This window comes from Choristoneura fumiferana, chromosome 13, assembly GCF_025370935.1.
Source record: "Choristoneura fumiferana chromosome 13, NRCan_CFum_1, whole genome shotgun sequence".
NCBI classification, from domain to species: Eukaryota; Metazoa; Arthropoda; class Insecta; order Lepidoptera; family Tortricidae; genus Choristoneura; species Choristoneura fumiferana.
Window position 1 is genome coordinate 5,715,746 of NC_133484.1, and position 15,529 is coordinate 5,731,274.

General features: G+C 36.6%; 1 protein-coding gene across 1 annotated transcript in view; it reads right to left on the bottom strand.

Annotated features, from left to right (window-relative positions):
- Window positions 1–15,529, bottom strand: part of LOC141433952 (C3 and PZP-like alpha-2-macroglobulin domain-containing protein 8) — a 227,403-nt gene that overhangs the window by 113,860 nt on the left and 98,014 nt on the right. The window contains exon 3 of the mRNA XM_074096103.1: window positions 2,362–2,540. Coding sequence (XP_073952204.1) covers window positions 2,362–2,540 — 179 coding nt within the window. The remainder of the gene's footprint in view (window positions 1–2,361; window positions 2,541–15,529) is intronic.

Genomic DNA, 15,529 nt, shown 5'->3' on the forward strand with positions numbered 1-15,529 from the left:
CTTCATTTCACAATAACGATCGCATTTACAGGCGCAATGTGACATTCATCGACGACGCTCATTAACACCACATTTTAGTTCATTCGAAAGCTTCGAGAACATTCAATAGCTTTCTAAATATAAACTTGGTAAAAATCTAGTCGGTTCAAACAAAAATCAATTTTGCTAAGCCAAAACACAACTACGTAAGCCTCTTTCAGCTTACCAACTTCCAGTACTTTGGGGTATGAATGTTGGAACCAGGAACTTTTGAAGTAGCGAAACGTCTTTATGGCTTAGAGAGCACTAAATTGATATTTATTCAAAATCCTTTCCTACATTTAGTGGTTAAAGTTTAGTTTTAGTGCTCCTATTCGGCTTTCTAGTGCTTTTACGGCGTGTCATAAGATAAATTTACGTTTATAGTGTCTGGGGTTTTTTAAATTTCATGTTGATTTTTATGATCATAGCCTCGGCCATTTTGCTGTTCAGAGGCGGGTTCAAATTATAATGGAGCTTATTTTATTTATCATCCCAGCCTATATACGTCCCACTGCTGGGCACAGGCCTCCTCTCAGAACAAGAGGGCTTGGGCCATAGTGGGCTGGGCCATCTTGGGTGGGTGGGTTATTTTATTACCATACATAAAAAGAAAACTATTTATTTACATTTTCCAGGCTTACAGTTTTCATAACCTTCCTCTATTAATAGTGTGCTTCTCTCGACTTTTTCTTTCAATCAATTTGAATTTTTAGTTCGACATTCAAAGATATATAAATGAGTTTTTGGTGGTTCATACTCGAAGGATGACAAAACAGAACCCCTACATTGTACAATCTCTACACTGTCTGTCTGTCACAGGGCTGTATCTCAAGAACCGTAATAGATAGACTGCTGAAATCAATTTGTATATTCCTATTATTGCTACACTAACAATAAAAATACAAAATGACTCTACACCACACACATATAGCTTGGAAGCCAAGCTCTGATTCTACTGGATTTATACGGTTATTTATAGGGTATATTTTGACATATTTACAAATTTGTAGAGAATACTCGATGTACGATTCCGACTTGCACTAGGCCACTTTTATTTAAAAGCGGGAATTTCGATTAGTTTCTGCTATTTGTTCTCGCTAGTCTGTTTTGCATTCCCACGCGTGCCGGCACATTGTCTGCATCCGGTCCCAAATTTACTGCCGTAACAACTAAAGATTAACCCTTTGTAAATCGTGTTGCGCGATTATGAGTATAAATTTTATCTACATTAACTAAAATGTAAACCAGTAATTTTTTGTATAAAATAATTTGATGAATTTCTCATTATTTGTAACGTGTAGGTGTTTCAGTATCTGAATTACGAGTACTCGGTATGGTCACAATACTTTTGAAACTTCAATTACTCTCAAGATGCTTAAAACTTATACTTAATTAGGCTGACATTGGTAACATAGAACTTTATTAAAATTTAAAATTAATATTTGAGAAATATTGAAACTAAATTTCAACTATTTATAGTGGAGCATAGGATAATGCAGCCTGCTTTTTGAGGTCGATGCCTGGGACGTGACATCTCTCGACGACGTATTTGCCTTTATTGTAAATACTTTAAACTTGTATAGAATCATTTATAACCACTACGCTTTAAATAAACGAATGAACTAAAAGTACTTACATAGACAACAATACACCAAATACGAGCCTGGCTAATCTTGAAATGATATAAAAAATATCTTTACTTAATTGTCCAACAGAAAACCAAACATTATCATGTATTTCGCAATCCATTAAGAACTTGGCAAATGATCAAACTATGTCCATGTGGATCTTTGCCATTGGTTCGCTTGCCTATAAATCAATCGAATCTTCTGACGATGGCAAAGAAGTTCCTGCTTAACAAAGCACTTATTTTGATCAAATAGTACTTAGTTGGTTCAAAGCCAAATAATGCTATCTATCTGTTTTATGTCGCAAACATTTTTTAATGCAATTTCGTCTGTATTTAAGTCTCATATAACTAACTATATAACTTTTAACTTTGTATAACTTTCGAATTGAGTACCAATATAACACTTTTGTTTACACGTATAAAAACTGATAAGAGCAAGATCTTCATTTAGGGATTGACTAGTTTGAAAAGTTATCCGTTTTCTTTTAAGATATGTCGATCCAGTTTATAAAATAAGTTTTCTTAACAACTACTTAGACATAAATTTTATTAAAGACTGACATATTCTTCATAGAGAAAATGCCTTCTATACTTAAAAAAAAACCTTATAATCTTTGATAAATAACGGAAGATTATTTTATAACAAGTTTAACAAGCTTTCTCTAAGAATCATTCATAAGAATGTTCTTCTATGCGTAATAAGTCCTTACCTGTAATCATCTGGCTGGCTGTCGTAAGCAGTTTCACTTCATTCTCAGCATCCTGGGTCTCCAGTCTCACGGTGACATTGAGGGGATCCAGCTCGTCGCCAGCACGCCCATGGAGAGTGACAAGGACGGCTGTTGTCTTTCCTGGCACGGCCACTTCTGGTGCGACCACCGAGAAACCGCTGTAAAAGATAAAATGAAATTTAAGTTGTAAGTTAGTCGGTTACAGTGATTAAGTCATAAATATAGAAAATAAGCTAGTATTTCTGATGAGCATAGATAGTTATCAGACATTATTAGCATAAAAAAATGTCTTATTGAGATAAATATTACGTTTTCAAAAAAAGTAACGACACATTTCGAGTTCCAGGAATATTTACGAACAAAATTAATGTAACAGGTTCAAAAGGAAAACGGAACAAAAAATTCAATTAAAAGAACTGAAAAATATGAATGGTTTTCAATTAGGAAGCAGAACAATAACAATATTTTATTCCACCCATAATCAAATTCGTAAGCCTAAACGAGCAAATTCAAAATTTTCCGTGCAAAACGCAAATTGAAATTTACTAATAAAAACAAAAAAAAACCAGCAACGAATACGAAAATAAACTAAAGCGTCGAAAATTCTGACCATGGCTCCGAGGGAAAAATGCGCGAACACGTTCATGTATGGATTTGCCTTTATATTTATATAAGGCTGAATATAGTTGGGTAGAACCACTTGGCTCCTTCCTGTTTGAACGTGTCGCTTGTCGCGAAACATCCCTTGTTTGCGTTTCCTGATACTGTTTTGTTAGTTATAAACTGTGGAATGAAGCGGGATCTTCATTAGAATTCCCATTTGAAACTATCGCTTTGTTTTGTTTCGCAGTGTCTCCGTTTGCCGCTTTGGGGCTGGAAGGGCTCAAGAGCCATTTGTTAAGTGTGCTTTGCGGTGGAGCGTTATTTGCGTTTAGTTTGAGGTGTGGCTTATAATAATAATGATGAGACGTTCAGCGTCGAGAGCTAATAATGCAGGGGAATCTTGGAGATTTAAGTTAAAACCCTGAACGGGGCTTAAATGGTGTTATTTAGTTTGACTATTTAGTAAGAGGTTTAGCTGCTTCTATGCGAGAACAAAGCCAAGCCTACGTAGAGCAATCTATTCTAGGTAATCCTTCGCTCTTTACGGTACTCAAATAATCTTCCTGGGCAGCGTGTGGGTTGTGAGAAGCTAAGGTATTTGTAATTTCGGCTCTTCATTACACAGGATGATTTTTTACGTGGTATAATATTAACGATTATAGCTCAGTTAATGTTGGATAGTACAATACTATACTAGCTTTGCTTAAGGCCTGCAAGAAAAATCGTGCAAGTTGCATTAGGTACATTGCAAGGCCGTAAAGTCAACGAGTTTGTAGTGGTCAATCGAACGTCGCAATTTGCATGACTTTTCTTGCAGGTTTAAACTTGGTTTTAGCTGTCGCGTGAGCAAAGCTGTGGCGCGTAGTGCGCCGCGCGTGTTGCGGCAGCCAACGAGTCGCGTCGCGTTGCTCCTATGAAGAACGGCTACGAATTAGCCCGAAACATGTCGAGCTGAACTCGATTTAAGACGTGAGTTATCCGTTACAATATCATTTAATATGAGTGACACGGTAGTTTCATGTTCAAAATATACCAACCTGTCAAAGTAATATAAACTGAGAAAGAACTTGTTAGAAAAAATAGTAAACAGAACTAACAGCAAACAAATCGGACATCTCTAATCCCTCAAAAAGCAGAGGACAGAGTTGTTACTTAAAACAAAAATGTATAAACGAGACGAATGGCCCCATAATGTCTCTATTTGATAAGGGTTGCAGTCGATATGTCGAACACATATCCAGCCGAAAATTCTCCCTTTGAGACAAGCTTTTTATTTATTTTCCAAATATATATCGGAATGTATATGAAATTGGATACTTCAGTAGCGAGGACGTTGTTTCCTTGTGACAGTTTCTTATTGCTTGCGATGCGTTAGACACTTGACAAATGATACTGTTGCTATCATGGAGTTGTATATGAAGTCGGCACTTGTACTTTCAATTTGTTTTCTCTTCACATTTCTTATTTATTTTAATGATGTTTTTTTTTACGTAATGTTATTATTTCAAGTTTCGAGAGTCAAACCTGTTGAAGGATTATTTTTGAACCAGCCTTTACTGGCCACTTCATCCGCGCTAACCTGGATTTGGCATTAGAGTTGAAATGAGAATCCCTAAAAATCACAACGTGATCTTCATTAACGTTGTTTAAAAAACATCCGTGCTAAGTTTCATGTCTCTAATGGATGAGATTTCAGGATTTTATTTCATCCCCTTAGGTATAATCGCAATAAAAAGTTATTTTATTAAAATCCGTCCACTTATTTTAGACTGAAGAATAACTAACACACTAACATTTTAAAAAGTGAGAACGGCCATGGAAATTTTGGTACAAGTCGTATACAGCCAACTGAAATGGCTGCTATCAGTTATTTTGTTGGCACTCTAGACTTTTTTTATTGGATCTGAAACAGCTTGTGGTGTTTTCGGTGGAATTTTTTATAGTGAAAGAAAGGCGGGAAAGCATGAAAAATTAGATTGGATTCAAATTAAAATTTTGTTGAGAAAAAAGTTTATCCCAATTTCGTTCTTCCCTTCACCATTTTTGAGAAAAGCTTTATATTACGAGTAGTCTCGGCTGGAATAGCAATTACTGGCTTCGTATTCGTTAAACGGACTCGCAAGCTCGTCCGTTTAATTCTCAAACTCAGCCAGCAATAACATACTTCCAGGCCACGGTAATAATCTACTATTAACTAGTCAATGTTGTTTGATGTTGTTATAATTGTGTTACTTCCTCTGCTATCAACAATCAATATTCTCTGCCTTTATTTTTGATTCAATGGTTTTAATGCCAACCGCAGCTGCAGCCCGATAAACGAATGTCGTCTGGCCGTCAAGCCGCGGTCTGAGGGACCGGTGCAATGTGTTCCCATTCTTAATGTAGGTACTATATTGCTTTTGTAGTAAAAACTGCATATCGAAAATACAAACTGAAATATAGATGCATAGAAAAACCAGAAAAATAAGACCAGCGCTGGTAATCGAACCCACGTCCGCGGCATCCCGTGCCACGTGCTATACCACTACACCACCACTGGACCAACGCACATGCTAACCTGGATTCGATTTCCAGCGCTGGTCTTATTTTTCTGGTTTTTCTATGCATCTATAATTCAGTTTGTATTTTCGATATGTGTTTTACGGGATGGCCGTAAAAGTAACAAAAAATTTGGAATTGAAATAAAAAACACAAAAAGATTCCAAAAAAAACAATCGTAAAAACTGCAGTTAAACTATTAATACCTAAAGTACTGCTTGTTTTGCATCTGTTAGTGACATCATCACGAGTTTTGAGAGTTTTCAACACTTTAACAATCATTTTAGTGTTAAGTAAATAATAATAATAATAAATATTTATTTCAGATTTCATACGAACCATATAATAAGTAGGTAGTGCAAATAATACTTGCGTTTATTCATATTCATACAATTTTACTTTATCGGAACCTTTTTTTGCTATAGCCAAATGTGATTGAAAGTATTGTTTGATATTTTTATTAAATTCATAATGAATCAGCATTTTCAAAATACGCAATAAATACAATCATGGAACTAAAATAATTTTTTTGCTCACCCGCGACCTTATGATAGCTAAGTTTATGCAAGATATATGCGTGTTCATGCAGTTGCTCTACCAGACTAGGTCTCAGTGTGTGTGTGCGTGCGTGCGTGCGTGTGTGTGTGTGTGTGTGTGTGTGTGTGTGTGTGTGGTGATATATTATGTTATACTAACATCTGGTAGCAAGGTAGAGGTTGTGTTGCTCTGAAGATGAGCTCTGGTTGAGTTCGAAACGCGTCAGTGTACTACGCGGTGGTGGTGGTGATAGATGGGTTTATGTGATTTGTGTGTAAATATCATAAACAAAGCAAAGTACTATGTGTAACAGAGAACGGATAAACAATTGTATAGATAAATACATATTATTATTATACATCCAAGACTCAAGCACTAACATGTATTTTTCACACGAACATCTAGCCCAACCGGGAATCGATCCAAGACCTCAAGCTTTTCAGCCAGGTTTCCTAATCACTTAGTCGGTCCTCTGATCCTCCTCCTCCGGTCGTAATACAGTACATTTTTAACGATTAGTATTATTTCGTTTAAAAAAGCAGCTGGTCTAAATAGTAACTGGCCTAAAAAGCAACTGGTCCTAACCTGTTTTTGTCGAAAACTTGAAAAAACATTTGTTAGTTTAGGTTACGTTAGAGTTTCGTCAAAGCGCGAAGCGCCTCAGCCACGCGGAATGGGAGCTCCGCGTAGCGGAGCTCCTTCGACTTTGAGTCAAATAATTTTAGACCACTTGATACTCAGGCAAGTTGCTAATTAGACCAGTTGCTTCTTAAACAGCTTGCTACTCAGACCAGATGCTTTTTAGACGAAATAATACTAGCCCGAGGGGAGGCTTTTAATCAGCATTATAATACTGTAATAGGCTACATAATAAAAAACGATTCTGGGTTATCTTTTCAAGGTACGAACCCCTAAAAATCCCGCCAAATATATCTTCCCTAAACAATCAATACTTTATTTAAAGCTACAAACTCCCAAAACAATATAAAATCACTCGACTCCATAATGAGGTCGGCAATCCACATCCATTCAACTTCGCGATGTGGCTGACATTATTGTGAGGAACGAATTCGAACGACAAAGGCGATGAGTGGACTCGCAACGGACGTCTGATCGATAAACGCTTGAGATGTGATTGCTTTTCTGTGGCTTTAATTTATATCTGAGCACGCACTTTATTACTGAGATAAAAGGATGTTTAAAGTGTTCGTTTAAGTTTTTCGTAAGTGGCGGGAAGGGCACGTATCTGAATATCGAAAATTGAAATATCGATAGTTAAAATATCGACGGTCAAAATATCGAACCTAACCTAACCTCACTTTATTTATCTACCTTTTATTTTGTATATGTGTTATAACTCTGTGCTTTTCTGTTATGAAATAATAATAATAAAGACCTAACCTACTTTCGATATTTTGACCGTCGATTTTTTAACATTAGATATATTAATTTTCGATATTCAGATACGTCCCCGGCTGGAAGGTTACCTAGCTCGTGGATGTAAACTTTTGCAATGGATTTTTTGAGGAAGAAGGATTTAGTCTAACGACTACTTGAAATATTTTGAAATCATTTTGTGATACCTTACAATCTAAATATTTGTACCTAATAAGTAGGTAGGTACATAATTTTTACGTTGTGCTCTGAATATTGAAAATATAGTGAAACAACTACGAGTATCACTTTGATTGTCTTTTCCGACAGACTTATTATTGATTGCAAATCACAGCACTTGCAAAAGGCGCACAAGCGAGCCAGCGGCGTTCGTATTCCTTAATAGCTTTTCCATCTCAACCGCATACTTAAATCCTTAAAGGTATTTGTAGCACCTTGTCCAATATATTTAAAAGCCTTATATTTCCAGCGGTTGAGAGCCGTAAAGTGGCGTTCGCACGTGACTTCATTGTCCCGGGCGGGCCAAGCAACAAATAAATAGAAAATGGTAATAGCCGATACGTGAGATCCGAAATCGGGAGTGCCTTCTGTCAGCGGAATTTAATGCAATCGCTGGTTTATATTTATGCGTCAGTTCAAAGTTAATGGGTCACGATTAAGGAAGGCAGATCGTAAAAATGGTTCCTGTTTTTGGTGGTTTTATTGGTCGTTTTTTAGGATGCCGTACACAAAGGGACCCTAAAAATAGGACACTATTACTAAAACTCCACTGTCCGTCTGTCTGTCTGTCACCAGGCTGTATGTCATAAACCGTGACGGCTAGACAGTTGACATTTTCACAGATGATGTATTTTGTTGCCGCTATAACAACAAATACTAAAAACAGAATAAAAATAATATTAAAAGGGGGGTATCAAACGTGATTTTTTTTGGCGTTTTTTTGATAATGTCGAATGTTGTACCTAGATAATGGTACAGAACCCTTCGTGCGCGTGTCCGACTCGCACTTGGTCTGTTATTAGTAGGTAGTTGAAATGCTATGGGAAGTCAATGTCAATGTCAAAAGTTTCTTTTTTATCAGCGAGTTGGTTGGTTGCGATTACTCCGATGTTGTGGGTGTCTATTGATAGCTGTGATTATTCGAAAAAAAAGATGCAAAATTAAGTTGTTTTTTTGTAAAAAATACAATGATGTTTCTTTGAAAAACACGCACTCGGTTTTGGCGCGAAAATACACTTTCAACAACTTTTGATCGTGTAGACTTAGAAGTAACATTGCAAGGTAACGTTCTATAAACTTCAACTTGATACCATTACCAATGTCTAAATAAATGGTAATAGACCAATGAACACATCCACTGACGGACACTAAGACTTTCATATTTTCTTCTTCAAATATGAAACGGATAAAAGTAAACAAACTACTAGTACTTACTTTACTTCAAATAAAAATAAATTAAAAAATGACAAGTAAAGAACTACTTAAAACAAAATAATACCACCAGTACTGATATTAAAACTAGCAAAAAACTTAATTATTGCAATTCTGTTAAAGGAAATAAAATAAAATACAATAGGAAACGAAATGAAAAACAAAATGTAACGAACACGCGACAGAAACTATTGCAATGCTTGAATACAAACGGGGAATTGTTCGGCGACATCTGTTCTGTTTCCGGGTTTTTCCGGATCAAATGACACTCCGATGTCCGACAATTTAGTGCGGAATTCATTAAGCCTCTGTGTACATTGATGAGAACTGAACGTGATCAGAGTTTTGTCTATAAGACAAATGATAGATACTATATTTAATTTTTTTTTGGTAGCGATACCAAAAAAAATCTATTTTTTTAAGCGACAAACTTTTACTTACTTTATTTGTATGATTGTACCGTTCGTGGTTGCATTCTGTTTAGTTTGACTGCATGTACCTGTTAATGTTTTTACATTTTTGTTTATTGTGGTTAGCAACTTTTAAAACTAATTTAAATTCTAGACGTACAACAATATAGGTACTTGTAATCTTCTTACGCAGTCCTAAAGACTGTCCGCGATAAAATCCGGGCATGCCTGATCTGGTGTATCTTTGTAATGAATGCTAATTTTCAAGCAGCACTTTTTTGTAATAGTCAGTGGTTATGAAACTACATAATAAAAATACAATCACAATAAAATGTTAGAGCGTCTGTGAGTTTTAGCTTTATGTATTTCACTGTGCCTAAATTGCTCTATACAGCGTTTTTTGATAATCTTCACGTTTTCAACTTCAATGCCACAATTGTACTTATATTTTCACAAGCTGTTTTACGCTCATTAGGATATTATCTTTCCAATAAAAATTTATGTAACTGTTTTCTACTTGAGGGAGGCGGGAAAACTTTTTAATCCAAGCACCAAAAGTAGTTTTTATATGGGAGGCATTTTTCTGTCAAAAAGGCAAATTCACCAAAGTTAAAACACTTCCAAACTACCTCAATCTGAAGTCAATTCGAAAAATATTAGCTGTCGTGACAAGACAATGTTATAAGCTATAAAGTGAATTGTCCAATTTTTAAACAAATATATAAACTTTACATAAAAAACCTACAAAAGACCGTCAGAAGACTGTACAAAATAATTTAGGCACAGTCTAATATATAAAGCTAAAACTCACAGACGCCCTAACTTTTTATTATAATTATATTTTTATTATGTAGTTTCATAACGACGACGAGACGACCAGATGGCCTAGTGGTTAGAGAACCTGACTACGAAGCTTGAGGTCCCGGGTTCGATTCCCGTGTCGGGGCACATATTTGTATGAAAACTACGAATGTTTGTTCTCGGGTCTTGGGTGTTTACTATGTATTTAAGTATGTATCTATCTATATAATTATATTTATCCGTTGCTTAGTACCCATAACACAAGCTTTGCTAAGCTTACTTTGGGACTAGGTCAATTGGTGTGAATTGTCCCGTGATATTTATTTATTTATTATTATTTATAACCACTCATTACTTAAAAAAAGTGCCGCTTGAAAATTAGCATTCATTACAAAGATACACCAGATCAGGCATGCCCGGATTTTATCGCGGACAGTCTTTAGTTTATCCATTTCAACATTTAAATTAAAATTCCGCAGTTAAAACATTTTCTTTTTACACTCACATTAAAATATCCCAAGAAAAAACCATGCAAACCAAAATTGCGGCGACCCAGCCGAGTATACCGGCCTAACCAACCGTTAACGTCCCATTTTGCGTGGACACTTTTTTGTTAAAATCATTAGGGTTGGTGCCGTCGAGCTCAGTCGCTTCCATAGATTTTCTTCACAGTGTGACTGAAGACGTGCCCGCGGCTCATTACGCCGCATTGAATTATTCATGTGCTGCCAGCCCTGGCAATGGCGAGGCGTCCTGGAGAGAAGCATAGCAGGTCGACTTTGGAAATCGTTAGAACGATTTATAGACGATAATTAAACGGTCATTATAGATGGAGCGCCGACTGCATAATTTCGTACCTACTTGATACCGCGATGAAGTGCACAATGGTTTCTCATAAAATTGATGCTAAGTCCGAATTTTGCAGTCGGCTCTCCAACCATTATAACTAGAACAGTCAACACTTAACAGCCGACTCCAACGCTGTGACCCAAAAGTTACATCGGGACCCATTAAATCACCACAAGGAACTGGCGCACTGAAGTTTTCTCCCCACTAGCCCCCATCCCTCCCACTTTTAAAGCAAGCCCAGTGACCTGAAGGTGTTAGATCAAGAGAGCTGTTGACGTGTCTCTATGTATCGCAATAAGGGTATTTTTATTACAGCAGCCATATTTAAATTCGATGAGGAGACAACTTTGAAAATGGAGAATAAAATTGTGTATTCTGTTGATCAGGAATAAAGGCTACTTATATTTTAGTGATATTTCACTAATACCTATTATTAAAAGAAAAACTGTGTGTGTGTGTGTGTGTGTGTGTGTGTGTGTGTGTGTGTGTGTGTGTGTGTGTGTGTGTGTGTGTGTGTGTGTGTGTGTGTGTGTGTGTGCGTGCGCGCGTTTGTGGGTGTGGGTGTATGCGTGCGCGCGTTTGTGGGTGTGGGTGTGTGTGTGCGTGAGATAGATATTTGATAGATGATACTTTGTGCATTTAAGTGGCGCTATTGTTTGTTTTTCGACGGAAGGAAAAGATTTTGAGTATATCACAAGCAAAGCTGCGGGTAAAAGCTAGCCTATAAGAAGTCTTTACGCGTTACCCTCGTTCAATTTCAACGTGAGCGAAGCCGCGGGCAAAAGCTACTGATATATAAATTTCATTTTTATACCTCCACGCTTTCCTCAGGAAAAGGATTTTGACAGACAACAGACAGGAAAACGGACCACAGTTTCGAGGAACGGAAACCTCACAAGGAACCAAAACATTATTTTCAACATGACAGATATCGATTCATTTCTACCTACTCTTCTTGTAGATCGCACTGTACCTATTTCACTTCTCTTTAACGTGAAAATTGCTCTATCATTGCCGCACACTTTCATTGCCCTGCTAGACATTTTTATATCATTATTCATTACGACGCGACAGTCAGTTAATTAACTGGTAATGAATTTATCCGTTGGCAACATAATTGCTGTCCCTAGGGCTTCATAATAATAGCGGTTGTGGTACCTGGCAAACCTCTAAGCTAATATTATGTCTGACTAAATAACTCTGACGTATATTCACAAGTTTGTAGTTTCATAAACATTACGAGCATGTATTAATACCTGTTTATTTTGGCTAGTGCGAAAGGACTGGGGCCTGAGCATTGCGAAATACAGATTGTTTACCTTACCAGCTAACTTTAGCGTTTTTTTTAGCTTTTTTGTTTAGCTAGCTAGGTAGTTTGTTTGCTAGTTTAATTTGTCTGTCTCTTTTAGGCCGTAAACTGGGTTTGAGAGTTATCGGTAAAAAAAAAACAGAAAGGTTTTTCCGGCCAGCAAAAGAGCACAACATAGTTTTACACAAAAATAAAATAAATGAAGGTTGAGAGGGTAGTTAGCTCGGTAATTTAGGTATACGCACTAACAAAAAGAAAACGGATAAAATAGTGTCAAACTTAGTAAACATCATATTTTTAATTCATTACACTACAGTATTTTTGCATTCGTTCTCCGCTACCAAAGAAAGCAAGCAAAAAAGCAAGTTATTAATATTGTACTTTATTTGAAAGAGACCTCCGCAATGTAACTCAATCATGCAATTCATTTACAACTCAATTTACATTTGTTTCCCATATTTATGTACTAGTTGTTGTTTCATCTGTGCTGATTCTGTTCATCGCAATTCCGTTGAAGCTTTATATTGTTTTTAAAAGTAGTTCAAATGAATTTCATTAACATGCTATGTTATTTTAAACCATTTTAAAATTAACAATAATTCATGTTCAATTCTATGACTCGTGAATTTTAAAGAGATCGCAGGGCCTAGTTCAATGGAATATACCTACTTAGTTTCTTCATTCTGTTGTCATTGTGAAATGCATCAGTATATTAGTAACATAAATCCCAGCACGAAACGACAAACGATCATTAATGAACATTAAATAAAAACGTAGTCTACCTAGTCAGAATTAGTCACACTTTTAATACCTCAACATTCCTACATATTCCTACATATTGAGGTATTAAGACTTTTAAAAGTGAAAAAGGTTTTTCTCCTGCGGTTTTAGTTTTTGCTTTTTCATATTTTAACAGACACCTTTCTTTGTTTCGCTTTATTAAAACTTTCACTTGCACACAAAGGGTAACCTCGACATGAATTCCGTATTTTCGGGAAAGGATTCGTATGTGGGTTTCCGACGTGTGCAGATTGTCAATTGGTACCGCTATTGTACATTTTATAGCAGTGATAAAAGTAATTATATGTATTCTGTATAAATCAGTCCGTTATTTATATTGAACAATCTAAAAATATTGGAAAATCACTGGTAAACTGGTATTTTGTTAAAAATAAATGGCCTAGATTTAATTTTAAATAACTTGTTGGTGATTGTGTTGCAAACTATAGGAAGTTCGATCTGATTATTGATCACATTCTACAACAAAATGAATAAGATTTTCATTTTGTTCTATACACAACACACACAAGGATGGTACAAGTCTCATCGAATTCAGAAATAGTTCAGTGGAATAAAACCAGAATCATTACTTGTACCAAACCGATTGAATTTCAAAAATAAAGAATTTCAATTGCGAGGATAGGTTGAGATTGTCGAATTTTCGTAATCCAGTTTTCGAATTGTATATCTCATTAAAAGTAAATAATATAATAAATAATAAATATCACGGGACAATTCACACCAATTGGCCTAGTCCCAAAGTAAGCTTAGCAAAGCTTGTGTTATGGGTACTAAGCAACGGATAAATATAATTATATAGATAGATACATACTTAAATACATAGTAAACACCCAAGACCCGAGAACAAACATTCATATTTTTCATACAAATATCTGCCCCGACACGGGAATCGAACCCGGGACCTCAAGCTTCGTAGTCAGGTTCTCTAACCACTAGGCCATCTGGTCGTCTAAGTAATCATGGTCTGCATCGCATCCTACTATAGCGTCGGCGACGGGCGCGGCGCCCGCGCAAGACCCAAACTCGCCGCCGGTGTGATGCCGTCCATATGCCGCCATGTAAATAGGCCCGTCTGTGTGTGGGCTTTATGTAGTACTTTAATATGGATAAATTTCCAAAACCTACACGTGTATCTACAACTTGGATGCTTATGACAGATTCTCAGAAGGTTATTTGACGGATGAAACCCTTAAAAAGCCATTCAACTTCTTAGGACGCGCGTATTGTTTACCGCTAACAATTCCAACCGAGAGTGCCATGAAAAAACTTTTACGACCCAAAGTTTGGCCATCATTAACCCAGTCCAAGTCACTGCCAACCCTTGCTACAAAAAGTGTAAGCGAGGGGAACTCAGATGAAAAGTTCTGTCCTGTTTAACCCGCAAACCAATTGACATTTAATTTTTAAAGCGCCCTGAAACATGAAGCTACGAGTATTGGTGTTTAAAATAACCATTTTGCTTCTTTATTTTCCGTCTTTATTCTTTTGTTTCTAAAAGAATGTTGAATTTAAATTACCTGAGTGAAATAAAAAGGCAAGATAAAAAAATAAAAGACCAGTACGTTTTTAGTATTGAAAGGATTATTTATATTGATTTTTTCCGAGCATTTGGCAAAGTTCGGGCATTCTCACAAATCTCACACGAACAGAAGCGAGCCGAGCGTGCGAGCGCGTCCGAGCGTCAGCCGAGCGCCTGGCCGAGCAGTTCCGAGCGCGCCAGAATGTTTCGTTTACGCATGTTTGATAACGGACGTACCTACGCTATATTGCTACCTGGCACATATTTTTTTCTAAAACTATTTATTTATTATTTTATAAGTAGTTATTTGTGTTTTTTTACCGATTTGCTTTTTTTATACAATATAGGCTTGCGTTTGGCCACAATCACTCCTGATTGAAAGCGAGGATGAAGCCTACGACGGAACACACTTGCCCAGTAAATGCTCATTCACCGGCGGCCAAATTGTACAACAAACAGTCGCAGGCAGGGAATTCCACACCTTTGCTGTGCGGTTAATAAAGGAAGAGCGAAAACGCTTTGTGCGGATTTATTACATACTATTAATCTTCTCTAACTCTGTTCCATTAATACGTAGGTAAGCCATCTTAGAGCGCATGAGCGCCAATCAAATAATTAGGAGTCGAAGTGGTCGCCATGGCCGAAATCGGCCAGATGATCATCATCATCATCACTTTTTAACCCCCGACGCAAAAAGAGGGGTGTTATAAGTTTGACCGCTATGTGTGTCTGTGTGTGTGTCTGTCTGTCTGTGGCACCGTAGCTCTTAAACAGGTGGACCGATTTTCTAGAGATGGTTCTTAGACATGTTTTATCAAAATGGGTTCAGACGTTTTTGAGATATTGAGCTTTGAAGTAACAAAGTCAGGGGATTTACAAATTTTTGTTGGATGGTGGAAAGTGTTCTGAATGTAATTGCGTATCCTCGCACCCACACGGATGAACTAAACATTA